General features: G+C 39.1%; 1 protein-coding gene across 1 annotated transcript; it reads left to right on the top strand.

The window, feature by feature from the left end:
- The first annotated feature begins 6119 nt into the window (after positions 1-6119).
- LOC148013441 (uncharacterized) lies at positions 6120-11592 on the top strand. Its single transcript, XM_087667813.1, has 7 exons — positions 6120-6628; positions 7684-7821; positions 9508-9873; positions 9978-10220; positions 10309-10401; positions 10572-10772; positions 11032-11592. The coding sequence occupies exons 1-7, from the start codon at positions 6299-6301 to the stop codon at positions 11245-11247; spliced, it is 1587 nt and encodes a 528-aa protein (XP_087523939.1). The 5' UTR covers positions 6120-6298; the 3' UTR covers positions 11248-11592.
- The last annotated feature ends 381 nt before the right edge of the window (positions 11593-11973 follow it).

Genomic DNA, 11973 nt, shown 5'->3' on the forward strand with positions numbered 1-11973 from the left:
CTCAAAAGGTACCCGAGGGAAGAGAGAGAGTATAACTCTACCCTCATTTACTCAAGAGGTCCTACTATAAAGTGACCATCTCATCAAAAGAACGATGTTGTGCAACTCAATGGGCTACCAATATCAAAAAGGCAATGGAATATCTCCGTTTTGGTAGCCCAAGTTATCCTTCTTAAAATTTTTAAAAACAAAGGCACAATGGATAGTAGGATCCCCAATAAAGAATGGCCATGTGCCAAATGGGAAAGTTGACCACTACACATGCCAATGCAAGTTGACCACTCTTTTTACAACAATAAGGGTTTAGTTTAAGAATTAAGGTACCATGAGGTACCAATTGGCTCAAATGGCTGTAAGTATGTACTTCCATGATGAACTCATTTCATGGTGTTCTTGGCACACTCTAATTGTGCATAGCCAAGTCTAGAGGATCAACCCAATAAGTAATTACCACAGCCACAAAAAATTTCCTTATCATTTTTGCCATTTTGATTTAAGGCTATCACTAGGATTTGACTACAGTTGTCCATGGCCACAACAACTTACCTTGTCATTTCTGCTATTTTGATTTAAGGCTATCATTAGGATTTGAGTATAGTTTTACTTTTGTAAATCCTATGGAAATTTGCAGCAGTGAATGATAAAACCATTTGGACTACTCTATTATTGTAGTGAATAATCGAGCTATTTGGAGTTAACACTAGTTGCATTAGGCCTTAAATCTAAGGTTTACATTGGGGTGCTTGAGCATTTTTATACAAGCTGTTCATTGAAAGCTAAAGGGATAAGAGCTCCACACATGTAAACTATGATGGTCTCCTTAATAACTTAAACACCTTGTTAAATCAAAGCTTTAGATTGATATGGCGTTGGCTTTTTCCCATGGTGATGGTGTTTCTAACAATATACAATTTCATGAAAGTAAGAAAGGTAGGATACTACTACATGCCCATTATCTTGGTGTAATAGCATACTAAATGAACCCCTTAGACCTTGCTTTACTTCTTTGAGCCCTCTCTTGAGCCTTTCTTACTTTGTTTTGTGGGTATCATCACTTCTATTTAAACTATTATTCAATTTCCCATTACATTGGCTACCTTTGTGCACAAACCTTCATAACCTCTTATGAACTTTGGAAGCTTCAAAACACCTATTCTTGTTAGCCATGGAAAGAATAAAGGTAGCCTTGTCGTGTGAAAGTGATCGGAATAGCAATCGTTCATGGCTTATGAAACCTGCAATATAGGTTTAGTATCTTAGTTTTATAATGACTATCTTGTTTGATTTTCTAGGTATCATGTCATACCCTTCTTTTAGATTCAAGTGTTATTGCTTTGAAGTGGCTACCCTAAATATCTTTGACTTGTAAATCTCTTGTATCCAACATGATATATTGTCATTTTTATTGTACAATGGAAAACATATTTCTACCAACAATATCTTTGAAAACTTGCTCTTATGCATTGGTATTATAATGCTTAGCTGTATGTGTATGTGTATGTGCGATAATGGTCTCTTGTATGTTGCATTGGTACTATATAGCCAATGTGATTCAAGCGACTCATGCACCCTCATTCATGAACTATTGCAACCATGCTAGAAATGGCACAAAGAGAGAGAGAGAGAGAGAGAGAGAGAGAGAGAGAGAGAGAGAGAGAGAGAGAGAGAGAGAGAGAGAGAGAGAGAGAGAGAGAGAGAGAGAGAGAGAGAGAGAGAGAGAGAGAGAGAGAGAGAGAGAGAGAGAGAGAGAGAGAGAGAGAGAGAGAGAGAGAGAGAGAGAGAGAGAGAGAGAGAGAGAGAGAGAGAGAGAGAGAGAGAAGGGCATTCATTCCCAATTTTACCCTTTGTCACATGTGGTTACACGTGGTTTCTAGTGAGTCATGGATCAAGAGAGGGAGTCATTAGGGACTGTAGAAAAGCAATGGTTGATTGTCACTTGGGGATCAAGAGTGGAGAGCTAAGATAGTATAGGAGGAATTAACAATCAGACCATCTTACTCTCTTGCTCCTTCCTGCATTTGCATATATACAAAGGAGAGTGTAGGGAGACCCATGAATAAGGGGCTATAGCACAAAGTGAATCTCTTTGTGTGCATGTGTGTGCATGCACACATTCATGTACATGCATGTGTGTGTGAGTGTGTGTAAGTGATACCTTAGACTTGAGTTGCAAGTAGGGCACATGAGAAAGGATAGAATGGTCAAGATCTACATTGTGGACTATTGCTAGCATAATATTATTTGATTCTTCCATCTCTTGCCATTGTTAAACCGTGCATGTATAATTAGATTTGTCATTATACAAGTCCATGGATGTGTCACCTCATATGCAAGCAAGATGCACCGACACTTCATATACTAGTAACACAAAAAGCAAACACGATGGTGTTGAATATCCTGTTTAGACATGGGTTGAATATCCTCTTAGAGCATGTGAAGTGTATAGTTTGTGCTTTTCCTTTTTGGTAAGTAAAGGAAAGCAGCCATTCAATGGTATAACTTCTTTCCCTTTGCCTACAAAAACATGAACTAAGTGAGGCATAGCCTTGCAAGCTTCATAATGATGGCAACTTTGTGAAGCATGAGCAATGCCAAGTAGGCTAGGTAGTTGATATTAACTTTCTTTAATGCAGCATATAGCTTTGAGAGCAAATGAAAATGTGACCTTGCATGTGCTTTGAGAAAAGTAGGGATATTGTGATATGTAAATTTTAGAAAGAAAATGGTCTAAGAAATAAACTTTGAGGGGTTTGGCCTAAGTTTACATGTAGGATTGGCTTCATTTTAATGGTTTGGTAGGTATTTTGGACCACTCTCTATAATAAATAAGAATAGAATAGATGTGGCCAATTATAGACTTTTAAGGGGTAAATATTTTGGTTATACACCTAGTAAGTTGTCCCCTTTGATTTGTGCTTACATAAAGAAAAAAAGGCCTCTTAATGTCACATGTTAAATTTTTTTAATCACTAAGAAACATAAGCCACACTTCTTGAGACATGTAGAAGGTAGGTCCACATGAGATTTTGCACAAGAAAAGTTTTCAAAAGAAAACCTTATTACATATTGATGGAAGTTAGATTACATGAAACCAAAAGAGATTATGTAAAAAAATGCAAGTTGGTTGCATGCTTGTTGAGCTATTAACTAACATTAATTGCTAGGAACAATCATACCTTTTATTGATCAAGATGCACAATAATAAAGGGATGAATAAGATAGGTTAGGTTGGTGGATTGTCAATCTTGGTAATAAATAACAAACCCCTATGATTTCTTTTTCTATTTTAATGTGTCTTTTTGGCCTTTCGATAGATGAGGATGGTCCCTTTGTGGGAGGTTGGGATTGAACTCAGAGACCTTGGTTCACATTTGTAAGCCTTAACCAACTAGGCAGTGGCTTTGACCTCACCCCTATGATTTGTTGGTTGGAAATAAATGTGAAAATGTTGTGTTGATCCATAAAAACTTGGGAAGCAACTATCTAGCAAACACTCAGCCCTAATTTTTTCATTGGTGTCCTATGGAAGGAACTCAAGAAGAGTTGCTCTTATCAAATAAAAACCATTGCTTTAAATAGGTAGCCTCTAGAATGAGCTAAAGTTAATGCTTTGAGCTTACTTGGAAAAAGTTCAAAAATTTCCCCGCGTGCATTTATAGTTTTGGTATACTAAATTAGGGATGCTTGAGTATGAAGTCAAGTAAGATGTAGAAAATTGGTTGAATCTTTACAAAGTTGAAGATAAGAAAAGGAGTAAAGAAGATGCAAATAATGAAAAGGTTTTGCTTTTTGCACCTTGTATCATAACATAAGGGAAGAAAATAAAAGGAGAAATCTTGGAAGCTAGATGTGAAACTCATTGGGCTTAGATGAGTCTCCCATCAATCCCTCTCAAGGTCTTTCTCATCCTTACAAGGGATCAAAGTTTTACATAGATTCTTCTTATTATAATGTAGTTTCCAAGCTTAAGAGGTATTTGCATGTTCAAAAAGGTAATTAGTTTGAACTTGGAATTGTTTAAGCCAACCATAAGAAAATATAACATGTAGAAAAGGTGGCAAACAAATCTTGTAGTTATTATTCAAAAATTTTGGTCTAACTCCTCAAAACAAGCTAATTTAGATAATCCTAAGTAATCATTGCACAAAGAAGTAGACAGATCAAGGGTTGTATGCATGAAAAAAGTTCCCACTTATGTTTATAATGTGGTATTTTCCTTTGATGTGCATTCCCTTTTGAACTTCTCACTCTTCATACTTGGAGTGTTATTGTTACACACAGTAAAAACCAAAAGTGTTTGATAATAACACAACATCTAAAGCTTGGCAACATTTGCTTTGCTTTTTCCTACATGTAGAACAATGCTCACACTTCACATATTAAAAGAAAATTCACATTTGTAAATTGTCAAAGAATGATTACCACTTAATGGTAAATATTTGTCTATTTAATAAACACATGGGATACGTGCAAAATTAGGGCTACATTGTTTTTGGTAGGGCTAAACAAAGCCACTAAATTTGTTGTTCTTTTAAATAGATCCAAGGCACACCTAGGACTAGTAGGGGGAGCAAAGTCCAACTCCCCCTATTGGCCCTCGGGTCGATCCTTAGGTTAGTGGGGCTTGCTTCCTCATTGCCTCACCCTACAAACCCCAACCCAAATGGCTATGCTAAGAGAGAGTTTAGTGTGTTAATGAATTGTATTTGTTGTTTTTTGTTTGCATAAATTGACATTAGACCCACAACCAATCACATTTCACCTTATGCCAAAGATTGATGTCACCCCTACTACCATCATTCCCTTATATGCACTTTGTGTCACTGGAATTCTAGTGGAGGAGGAAAATAATTGCCCTTAACCCTAATGTAATTAGAGCCATGCCACACCTATGACTAGTAGGGTAGTAGAGCCCAACTCCCCTAGTGGCCCTTGGGTTGATCCTTAGGTTAATGGGACTTGCTCCCCCCTACCTCACCCTACAAACTCTAGCCAAAATGGTAATGCTAAGAGAGAGCTTAGTGCATTAAAAAATCCTTTTTTTTAACAGTTTGCAAAGATTGGTGACATATCAAATACCAATCGCATCTCACCTTATGTCAAAGATTGTCATCACCCTTACTACTACCATGCCCTTATGTCCTTGGTGTCATTGGAATTCTAATGGAGGAGGGAAATGAATATGCTTAACTCCAATACCCTTGGTGCAAACCTCGCAATGAACACCTAGAACACATGCAAAATAATAACTAGATTGTTCCTAATATGAGGTTCACTAAGATGTTCTTGATAAGGATCATAGAAGGCAAAGTTTGTTGTTGTCTTCTTAATCTCTCTAATGCTATTCCATCTAATCAACTAAATTGTTGCTGACCACTAAAGATATTAACTTTGTCATTCTCTTCTTATAAAATCAAAGCATTTTCTTTCTAGTCACAAAAATGGTTCACACCATTAATTTTGTTAATCTAATGAATGACCTTTCTAGTGAGTAATCAGAGAGCTACAAGTCACTAAATACATTAGGTTTGTTGTTCTCTTCTTAATCTCTCTAATGTTGTCATGTCTAATTTCTTGACCATTTAAAGCCATCAAAATTGTCATTCTCTTCTTACTCAAAAGATTTTGTTTGTAATCATAAAACTAACTAAAGTTATTAATTTTGTTAATCTATTGATATGCTCAAATTTGTCACTCTTCTTAATGAAAGGACTTTCTTTCTAATCACAAAAAATTGTTAAAGCCATACGTTTTGTTAATCTAATGATATGCTCAAAGTTGTCACTCTCTTCTTCATCAAAGGACTTTCTTTCTAATCATAAAACTTGTCAAAGTCATTAAATTTATTTTCTTGATCTAATGAAATGCTTGAATTTGGCGCAACGTTCTTAATCAAAAGACTTTCTTTCTGATCCAAAAAACGGTAAAGCAATTGAATTAAGTTTGCTAATCGGACGATGACTCAAATGTCTCAATCTCTTCTTAATCAAAAGATTTTCTTTGTAATCAGAGAAATTGTTAAAGCCATTAAGGTGCTCACAAAAATGGGCAAAACCCATTAAAGTTAATGTTGTCACTCTAAGGGACGACAAGCTCTTTCTAGCGATATAAGCACTTTCCAAACATTCGCGATGGGGCTTCGCTTTTTGATTTGATGACGAGACCGACGAAGAGAAAGAAGAGCAGCGAAGAAGAAGCTTTTAACAGGCTGTGGCCGTGCCTGTGGCTATGGCGACGTAATCCCCCATCAAAGAAAGGGGGAAAGAGAGACCAGAAGCCCTAATCGTGATTTTCTTTCATGCCCCGTGTCGTCCGGGCTGGCATGGCGAGTCCCCGGGCCTTGTATTCCTGCTCCTGCATCATCATCGTCCCCTTCTTCTTCTTCTCCTCCTGGCCTTCAGCATCCGCCTTGCCTTCGCCTTTCCATCCCAAGGACCTTCTCCCCGCCCTCCCGCACCAGATCTCATGGCCCGTCCTCACCACTCTCAGCAACCCCGTCGACCTGCTCCCCGAGTTCATGTCCTCCGTCAGCTCTTCTGAACATGCCGTCTCTTGGAACGGCTCCTGCTTCGAGGAGAACCAGGCTTATCTCGAATACACTGAGGACGGAGGTGTCCTTCACATTCAGGTTGCTTCAGAAATCCGTTTTCTTTTTGTCCAGTTTGCCTTGTTTGATCCATGAAGACTTCAATGTCAAAGACGGCCTTCTCTATCGCAGCGCTCAATCATTTTCAAGTCACAGCGGTAACTTCATCACATAAGTAATTGCGATACGTCAAACAATAGAAATCAATTCCATAACAGTCGTTTTGGCTCGTCTCACAAGAGTCGCAAACATTTGATGTTGCGAATTCTTAGTGAAAGTGGTGTTTAACATTACAGTCCCTATCGTGATCGCATCGCAGGCTATTTTGATCAAATGACAGTCCTAAATTGACCACATAAGACAACGGATTGTTGTTGATTGCAGTCACTAGGATTAATGAATCGCTATCATTCTATCTAATTTCATCTGATTACAGTCAAGAGTAAAGTAGTCCTGCCACAGTTGTTTCAGTTTGATTTGGGAGATTTAGGATGATTTTCAAAGCAGTCCTGCCACAGTTGTTTGAGTTTGATTTAGGAGATTTAGGATGATTTTCAAAGATTTTGATGTTTGAATCTCCTTTTCAGAGAGAGAGAGAGAGAGAGAGAGAGAGAGAGAGAGAGAGAGAGAGAGAGAGAGAGAGAGAGAGAGAGAGAGAGAGAGAGAGAGAGAGAGAGAGAGAGAGAGAGAGAGGAGCATCTTTATGAGCGGCACCAATTTGATCATGCGAAACAAGGATATGTAGTAAAAATGGCTTGCACTAGTTTGAGTGAACTTTTATGGTGGTTGGTAATTGAGTAGTGTTTGCTATGGTTTGGCAACCTACTTGCAACAGAGAGTGAGTGTAAGGTATGGGTAAAATGCACTAGCTCTAATTTGCAATTGTTGTAAAGTTGATACTTGTGCTTTCATGAGTACCTAAGGAAATGGTTCCTGCATCATACTTCAGTGGCAAATCATACACTCTTCCATTCCCATCAATCAAACATTCTTTATGGTATTCATACTCTAATGACAATGCATGCCTTCATCTGGAGATACTATGGTGGATTTTTTGGAAAAGGCTAACTTGCTCCATATTGTCTTGGTTTGAGCAGACTAGCAAGCCTCACAGATGGACATGCATGGATCTTTATGTTTTTGCCACTGCCTATCGAGTAACATGGGATTATTATTTCACTGCGCGCAAGCATACACTGAACATTGATAAATGGGAGGATGGAGAGCTTGATTATGTACGTATTGCTCTTATAGTTAGTTGAGAGTTTTTGATGTAAAAGGGTTGCGTTGAATTAGTTAGAATATGCATTTAGGTGCTCTGCTTTAGGTGTGCTTTTTGTTGTTTCTGAAGCCATCTTGATTCTATGTCCTAGTTATGCCAAATTTTTGTTTGTGCTTAAAGGTAGTTGTGTTTTAATTTCAAGGTGGTTTTGGTAATGCACCAATAACACATTAACCTATGCCCACTTTTCATCCATATCATTATTGAACTCTGCGTTCATGTTTTAAGAAGCCAACTTTAGGTGAAATTGAGGAGACTTAATGAGGATTTCCTTTGCAAATCCTACCATTTTCTGTGACTTCCAGCTATGCTAGGAATTCCAATGTGCAACTCATTTCATGGGCAGACAGGGAATCTAATGTGGAATCTGGCAGATTGCTGCTGCTAGAGTTTACCCCAGCACATAACAATACAAGGGAAAGATGCAGAAGTTGAGGCTTCTAGCACCTCAAATGCTAGAACTACCAAGTATCAGAGTTGTCTTAAACTTCTGAAACTACCAATTAACTAGGCTTAGTGGATTAAAGGGGCTTTGTGTAGTATTGGCAGCGGAATAAACCACACTAAATCGGTTAACAGTTAACCAAGTGCACTGGCAGGAAAGAGTACAACTAACTGCATCTGCAGATGTGGCGCACCTCTCAGAGTAGCTGGCCGCTAGTTGGGATCTCTTGGCTCTGGTTTTTAACATATATATATGGAGAAATTATTTCAAGCAACATCTATTAAGGGTAGCAGTATGAGTCATCACCACAAAGTTAGCAAGAGGAGAGGGCAGGTGTGTGCACATGTAGAAGCATTACTGCATGAGGAATCTAGGTGCAGGCATGGTATCTTACATTTTTGTCAAACAGGTCTTGGTTGAGGGAGATGGGTTGTATTCTTAATTATTCTTTTAGGTTTTTGTTCCTCATTTTCATTCAAAAATGTCACTCATTTGCTTTTCTCTGCTCTCTGATCCGTGTGCATTCAGCTTGTAATGTTGTCTGTTGTGCTTAGATTCACTGCAGCAGCCATAACTGATGGGGCACCTTGACCTTGCATGGAGAAGTTTGCATTTTCCATTATTAGGATCTGATCGGTCATTCAACTCTATACATGGTTTAGCATTCTGTAAATTCACGTTTTTAGTGTTGTGGAACATTCACAGTATTCTCAGCCTTTATGGCCGCCTGTCAGCCTGCCCAGGAGTTTATCACTACTCGGGGTTGGTGGTGACAGTTTAAATCTACTGGAGTAGATATAGGGACAGTCAGGCTTCTCTTTGTGCTCACCAGTTTTTTCAATGAGCATCATGTCAGACTGCCAGTAGATGTACTTAACATTTAACCAGCCATAAGTATACATATGTGGAACATACATAAGGTGTCATTGCCATGCCAAAGCTGCTTTTGTTCCATCAGATTATCGTAGGAAGTGGGTTCTCACGAGTCACAGTGTAGATTCTACTTGTTTCTGTATTATGCACAAGTCAGTTGAAGTTCGGTCTGGCCTTATGTGCATGTTTGATTGCTTTTGTGAAACAATTCAGTTTTGGAAGGCAGAGACTCCTTATGGTCAGTCAGAAGGGAGGAGGAGGGATGATTAGACAGGGATAGGGTTGTATGGACTTTAATGTAATTATTTGTTTCCTTTTCAGGTTAAACAACATGGCATTTCAATTTTCCTATTGCCAGCAGGAATGCTGGGAACTTTAGAGGCTTTGTGGGATGTTCTTCCTCTCTTTTCAAATTCAGGATGGGGAGAGAGTTCCAACATTGCCTTTCTGGAAAAGCATATGGGAACAAAGCTTGTCAAACGACAGGGGCCATCGATTTCAAACTTCTCCATTGATGATATTCAAACAGGTGACTTTCTTGCACTTTCAAAAATTCGAGGCCGCTGGGGAGGCTTTGAGACTCTCGAGAAGTGGGTAACAGGTGCTTATGCTGGTCACACTGCTGTCTGTCTGAGAGATGATAAAAATAAGCTTTGGGTTGGTGAATCTGGTCATCAGAATGAGCAGGTGATCACTACTTTCCATTTGACCAAAGTGATGGTTGAACTCTTGACATAATGTTAGCCCTGTGTGTTGTCTCATTATGCTGATAACTTTCTTCTTTCTCAAAGGGGGAAGAAATAATTGTTGTTATCCCATGGGAGGAGTGGTGGGACCAGCAGTTGAATGATGTTGCTCATTCACATGTGACACTGCTGCCCTTGCACCCTGATGTGCGTGCAAAATTTAACACATCTGCAGCTTGGGAGTATGCTCGCAAAATGGATGGGAAGCCTTACGGATATCACAACATGATCTTTAGCTGGATTGACACCGTAACTGATAACTTCCCCCCTCCAATTGATGCTCATCTGGTTAGTATTTATGCTTTTGCGAAAATCAAGGTTATAATATTGGTCAGTGTTGATTACCTTATTTACCAAGCTGGTTATGTGAAAGCAGGTCATGTCAGTTATGACTGTGTGGACAAGAATACAACCTGACTATGCTGCTAATATGTGGAATGAGGCTCTAAACAAGCGGCTTGGAACTGAGGTATACTTGTTCTCACTGAGTTCACACTAGAGGCAGTGTTCCTTTGTCTTGTTTTTTGGAGCTTGCATTATTAGTAGTGTCCATTATCCCAAATAGCCCAAGGGACATAATGTCAAACAACTGGCCTGGTTATTTATCACGTTTCTGATTTGCTCATGATGTTCTTGCAGGGTTTAGATCTTCCCACCATATTGATTGAAAGTGACAGGAGAGGCATATCATTTGATGAGTTGTTGGCTATGCCAGAGAGTGATGATTGGATATACAGTGATGGGAAATCAACTTCCTGTGTGGCATTTATTTTGGCCATGTATAAAGCAGCTGGTCTTTTTGGTCCTCTTTCAGATGCTGTACAAGTTACAGAATTTACGGTCTCTCTCTCTCTCTCTCTCATGCTCTCACACAGACGCATGTGCATGCGCACGTACACAGGCCCAGTCTCTTTATGCATTGTTATGCATGTGCACTGATGCATGCATGTGCATGTGCATGAACATACAATCTGCACATACCCGCATGTGCATGCTGCCCAGCCACCCTCCCACTCTACCTACGTTCACCCTTTGCACACTCAGTTTCCCAGGGTCATAACGATTCTGCTCTCTTGACCTGATTTTACCTTCTTTACAGATTAGAGATGCGTACATGTTGAAGTTTTTTGAGGATGACTTGTCTCGCTTGCCTTCGTGGTGCAACAAGGAAAACAATGAACCTCTTCCTTATTGCCAGTTGCTTGGAGACTATTTGATGGAACTACCAGGCTACAATACATTAGAGCCTTATGCGCACATGAATGAACGTTGCCCAAGCTTGCCACCTGATTACACTAGGCCCAGTGAATGCTAGGTTGGATTTTTAAGGCATGGTACTTGTCTTCACTTTCTTTTTTCAATATACCTGGACATATTCTGCCATTGACTTGGCTTTGTGAATATACACATAGGAATATTAAGTCTATGCCTCCAATTGGCATGTGATAATCTCTGTACACAGTAGATGAAGGATATCTCGCTTTTGTATATAAGGGAATTGGAGCAGTAAAACCATACCGGGACCTGTCTGCAAGTGGCATATGTAGTGTATGCCAGACATGTAAATTTTTACTGTCGGTGGTAAACCATCAATTCCATTTCACTCTTGGAAATTCTTTAAAATTCTAATCAATACAGAATTTTTTACTGGCTTTTTTCTGACCCACTCCTTTGTTAGCTTTGTGAGTCTATCTGATTCCCTCAGCTTCTAGCTTTTCCCCAGGCTTTTCCTCTCCAGCCCATTATGCATTGGCAGGTGTCTCTTAACAGCCAGAATGTGTTGATAGTATGTGATTGTAATGTATACTTTCAGTAAGTGAAATCGCGAGATTAGTGGGCTGCGACACGTTCCCAAGCTCTATCATATTGAGAATTGGATTTGCTTAAAGCCTGAAGAAACTATGAAACTGGCTAAGCTTGATTATCATCACCTAGATCTAAAATTCTTGTTTACTCTGAAACAAGATTCATACTTGATTGCCTAGAAGAGATTGCACCTTCATTTAAATGTACTTGAATGCCTAGTAGGGATCGCACCTTC

Source organism: Lygodium microphyllum, chromosome 26 (assembly GCF_053477565.2).
Source record: "Lygodium microphyllum isolate KBCC chromosome 26, Lygodium_microphyllum_v1.1.10, whole genome shotgun sequence".
Lineage (NCBI taxonomy): Eukaryota > Viridiplantae > Streptophyta > Polypodiopsida > Schizaeales > Lygodiaceae > Lygodium > Lygodium microphyllum.

Bases quoted from the DNA above. Each gene is read 5' to 3' on its own strand.
- LOC148013441 (XM_087667813.1), top strand. From the start codon at position 6,299: ATGCCCCGTGTCGTCCGGGCTGGCATGGCGAGTCCCCGGGCCTTGTAT. The intron at 6,629-7,683 runs GTTGCTTCAGAA...TGGTTTGAGCAG, and splicing joins GAGGTGTCCTTCACATTCAG to ACTAGCAAGCCTCACAGATG. The intron at 10,221-10,308 runs GTTAGTATTTAT...ATGTGAAAGCAG, and splicing joins CTCCAATTGATGCTCATCTG to GTCATGTCAGTTATGACTGT.